The 5000-nt window shown below is 42.6% G+C and overlaps 1 protein-coding gene across 6 annotated transcripts in view; it reads right to left on the bottom strand.

Annotated features, from left to right (window-relative positions):
- Nucleotides 1–3723, bottom strand: part of LOC143287718 (cytochrome P450 4F2-like) — a 34131-nt gene extending 30408 nt beyond the window's left edge. For 2 of the 6 annotated variants that reach the window (XM_076595944.1, XM_076595946.1), the window contains exon 1: nt 3454–3588. Coding sequence is in view for 4 of the 6 variants with exons in the window: in XM_076595942.1 (XP_076452057.1) it covers nt 3454–3588 (135 nt within the window). In the remaining 2 variants the exon portion in view is untranslated. Of the gene's footprint in view, nt 1–2701; nt 2956–3453 lie in introns of those variants that run through there. The other 4 variants (XM_076595947.1, XM_076595948.1, XM_076595942.1 and 1 more) reach the window with 4 other exon arrangements.
- Nucleotides 3724–5000: the final 1277 nt, after the last annotated feature.

The following is a 5000-nucleotide window of genomic DNA, read 5'->3' as shown; positions in this document are numbered from 1 at the left end:
TAAATGTGCAAAAGAGAATGAAGCGCACTCTGTACTTTGTATCCCTGTGTTCAACGAACTAATTAACTTAGCAATCCATTAATATTACACCATCAAAATGTTATAGGCAACCCTCCCTGTTCAGACTCTCAATGCTTTTGTCATCCACTAAAGAACACGTTGATAAACACCTAGCGTTTTATGGCCTAATTGTATAATGCCTTAAAATGGGAAATATGAAATGCAGTCAGTGCGTAAGTCAGTGTTCGGGTTTTGGGTTTGGTTTTTTTTCTCTGTGATTTAGTAAACGCAGCTTTTGACTGCGATTAGCACTTTTCTGATAACTCAGTCATTATAGGGCCTATGTTATTCAACGTATCGATTAATATCATCTTCGAATATGTTTTGTTTATACCATCACTTCATGAAGGGTCATGGCCTGAACTGAAGAACACATCCGTGTCCGTGTCTCTCTGTCCCTCTTTCTGACTCTACTGAAAAATTCAATCTTCTGCCGTGTGTGTGTGTGTGTGTGTGTGTGTGTGTGTGTGTGCGCGCGCGCGCGCGTGCGTGTGTGCGTGCGTGTGTGTGCGCGTGCGTAGCAAAATGTCTGAACAAAACTTCCTGGAAAATGAATGTGCTCTTTTAGTTACTTACACTCTCAAATTTTAGGCGAGAGAGACAGGCAGACAGACAGACACCCTGGACATTTTTTTTAATTTGAACCACCAGCCTGGAAACGTATCGTGGGTGAACGTTAATAAGTGTAGATTCTAAAGAGAAAAAAAGGGGGGAAAATCATCGTCATAAACTGGCAGCGATATATATATATATATATATGTGTGTGTGTGTGTGTGTGTGTGTGTGTGTGTTCATCTCTGCATTTCAGGGAAATAAAGATGAACATTGCTTCGTCGTCTTTGATTTTATTGTCGCTTAATTGTGTACTCGTTAAAGAAACAACGGCCGTTTGTACAACACGACGTCGTCATCTGCGTGGACAATAATTATTGACATAATTTTTTTTTATAGGCCTACATGTTTAACTAATAAGTTGTCCCTAACCGATCTGTAACCTAATCGTAATGCATAATAAAATGCAAGTTTTCTTCAATTAATATTGCGAAAGGAGCATGTCTTATATAACGAGTAATCGACGAAACCAGGCTCTTATATTTCATTTTCATGTCGATGATGCAAAGTATAAATCTGACGAATGGGCTGTTCTGATTATTTTGAAAGTTATCATTAATAAGCATTGCTCTCGCAGTTATTCAAAACGGACCTATAAAAACTGAATCTTTCCGGCGGGTTTTTGTTGTTGTTGTTGTTTTGTTTTTGTTTGTTTGTTTTGTTTGTGGTTTTTTGTTGTTTTTTGTTGTTGTTGTTGTTTTTGGTGCGTGTGTGTGGGGGTGGGGGGGGGGGGGGGGGAGGGGGGGGGGGGGGGGGGAGGGTTGTGTACACCCATGACTTGAAAACAACTATCATCCTATTTAGAACAACATGTAAAAAAATCATTGAATCTTTCGCTTAGCTTTGTTTTGTACATCCACCATGACGGTACTGTTGAAAACAATTCGTCATCTCATCAGTAGAAAGCAATATGCCATCCTGTTAAAAGCAATCTATTCACAGAGAGAGAGAGGGGGGAGGGAGGGAGAGGAGCCTTTCTGGTTTAACTTGTCGAATATCTATCTTCATTATTAATCATATTACCCGTGTAGGAGAAACTCACAGTCCTATATAGTACGAGGGTCATTCAATAAATAAGGTGAATTTTTCGGTATAAGGACTTCTAATACAGATAGAAGCTTACTTTTTTTTTGTTTTACTTCTTTTTCACATGGATTTAATTTGTTTTGCAGATTAAAAAAAACTTTGAGAGTTTTGGCTATTAACAAAGATGGCCGACCAAGAAGCATGCTCCAGGATTGAACAGCGGTCAGTTATCAAGTTTTTGGTTGCTGAAGGGTGCAAACCAGTTGAAATTCATAGGAGAATGTCAACTGTGTATGGTGCCACATGTTTCAGCGGAAAAAATGTCTACAAGTGGGCTAAATTGTTTAAAGAAGGACGGAGCAGTGTTGAGGATGAAGACAGGCCTGGAAGGCCTACAGAAGTGAGGTCTCCTGAGGTGATCGAACCAGTCAGTGACCTCATTCAGTCTGACAGAAGGGTGACAGTGGATGACATTGCAAGGACTTTGAGCTTATCTGTTGGGACAGCACACAAAATTGTCCATGATGACCTTGGCTACTCGAAGGTCAGCTGCCGGTGGGTGCCAAGGCCTCACACAGCAGCCCGAACGGTGCAGACCATCAACGAGCTGGGCTGGGAACTGCTCCCTCATCCCCCTTACAGCCCAGACCTTGCCCCTTCAGACTTTCACCTGTTTGGTCCCTTGAAAGCGTTCACGAGAGGCACGAAGTTTGAAAGTGACGATGAAGTCAAAAGTGTTGTGAGCGACTGGCTGAGACATCAGTCCAAAGATTTTTACGCTGAGGGAATACGGAAGCTTGTGCACAGATGGGAAAAGTGTGTGACAGTGCTGGGAGACTACGTTGAAAAAAAAAAGAAAAAAAAGTAAGCTTCTATCTGTATTAGAAGTCCTTATACCGAAAAATTCACCTTATTTATTGAATGACCCTCGTATAATGTAATTATGAGATGCAAACGCCAAACGTTGCGATGGTCGCTTGTCAAACTCAGCTAGAATACTTACCGTCGTCGCAGTCCAGTTGTGGCTGGTCGATTTGGTCGATTCACTTGTAGGATACTGGCAGTTGTGTTGCTCACTGAAACACTTGTGGTTCTCTGCAGTGCAACTGCACATGCACCCTTCACACGACACTGAAGTCAACACAGTTCTCGCCGCCAATTAATTTTTAGTCACAGGCCTAAGAAATATGATACATCATGTCAAGGCTTATCAAGACAGAGACATGGTTTTTTTGTGTGTTGTTTTTTTGTTGTTGTTTTGTTGTTGTTGTTATTGTTGTTGTTGTCGTCGTTGTCGTTTGTTTTTTAAGTGCCGTGAACGAATGTAATGTACATGATCAGTATTTTTTTTTCTTTAAAATCAACAAAACCACTCCTTTTATTTGTACGGCGGAACAGCTTGTATGCATTTTGTATTCTGAACGGGATTATTGTAAATCACTTCGATGCCATTTATTTTGCTTTATTTTAGTTTAAACGTTCGTGCTTTGAATCATTATTTTATGAAGTGGCTCTGCCGTACAGTACGTGACAGTTGACATGTCAGAGCAGCCACTGGACTACATGACGACATCCTCTCCATTATCAAAGGCAGAAAAACGAACTGGTACGGCCATGCGACACTAAAATAATATACCTACCGGCTTGCTAAGACCATCATGCAAAAAACTATCCATGGAAGAAGAAGGAGGAGAAGTGGCAGATAGAGGAAAAGACGGGGAGGATCACTCAACACAGAATGGACTCACGACAAACCTGCCTCGATCTAAACAAACAGCAGATGACGAAAGTCGAAGACCGGACAAAATCAGTGGAGGAAGCTCGTGAGTTAGAGTCACCGTTGTTGTCCTTACAGCCTGCTGCAAAGTAAGTCAGCACACATGGATACATGTACGTATGTATGTGGTTTACAATCACAGTCGTGTGTGTGAATGGATCACACGCACCAGTACACGGTTGTCCACACTACAGTCGAATGGTGCGTGCGCCCTGTGGAAGGTACACAAGTTGAGTGCGGGTTTCTGTGGACGGTGCACCTGCACTGTGCGAGTTTCTGTGGACGGTGCACCTGCACTATGAGAAGTATGTTTTTAAGAAGTCGTATTTAGAAGGTTGGCATTGAGAGGCGTTAAAATGCAAGTGGCATGTGTACGTGTGCGTGGACACGAATAGTCGAAAAGGCCGAGGCCGTTGTCGAAATTGTGATAATTATGTATGCATGACAAACAGATTAAGAACAGAGACTGAATACTGTACTCTGTTTCTGTCTGTTTCTTCCTGTATTTTCCCGTATATCAGTCTTCCTTTCTGTCTGCTATCTGTCAGTCTCTCTCTCTCTCTCTCTCTCTCTCTCTCTCTCTCTCTGTCTTTAAACTGACTGTATTCATGTGTATGTCTGTAACGACTTATCGCTTCATACTCAAATGTTCACAGTGAAGGTAAACACTCGACATTACATTTTCTCTTTGTTTCTGTCTCTCTCCTTCACATCCATACGTGGATACTTTAAGATGTGTGTGTGTGTGTGTGTGTGTGTGTGTGTGTGTGTGTGTGTGTGCCTCAAGGCCTGACTAAGCGCGTTGGGTTACGCTGCTGGTCAGGCATCTGCTTGGCAGATGTGGTGTAGCGTATATGGATATGTCCGAACGCAGTGACGCCTCCTTGAGCTACTGAAACTGAAACTGTGTGTGTGTGTGTGTGAGTGTGTGTGTTAGAGAGAGAGAGAGAGAGAGAGAGAGAGAGAGAGAGAGAGAGAGAGAGAGAAAGAAAAGCAGCTCGTAGTAATATATAATCGAAGCTGCTTATAACGAAGTCGGATGTAACGAATGCCGGATATATCGAAGTAGAAAGGTTGGTCCCAGCAAAAATCTTTCTTTACATGACTAGAAAAACGTCGGATATAACGAAGTTCTTCTTCTTCGTTCGTGGGCTGCAACTCCCACGATCACTCGCACGCACACGAGGGGGCTTTTACGTGCATGACCCGTTACCCCGCCATGTAGGCAGCCATACTCTGTTTTTGGGGATGTGCATGCTGCGTATGTTATTGTTTCCATAACCCACCGAACGCTGACATAGATTACGGAATCTTTAACATGCGTATTTGATCTGCTTAAGTATACACACGAAGGGGGTTCAGGCACGAGCAGGTCTGCACATATGTTGAACTGGGAGATTTGAAAAATCTCCACCCTTTACCCACCAGGCGCCATTACCGAGATTCGAACCCGGGACCCTCAGATTAAAAGTCCAACGCTTTAACTGATGTAACGAAATGTTGCTTATGACGAAATGATTTTGGG

The sequence above is a fragment of the Babylonia areolata genome, chromosome 11, assembly GCF_041734735.1.
Source record: "Babylonia areolata isolate BAREFJ2019XMU chromosome 11, ASM4173473v1, whole genome shotgun sequence".
Lineage (NCBI taxonomy): Eukaryota > Metazoa > Mollusca > Gastropoda > Neogastropoda > Buccinidae > Babylonia > Babylonia areolata.
Note: the sequence above shows the minus strand (reverse complement) of the source record. Positions and strands in the feature narration are given on the sequence as shown.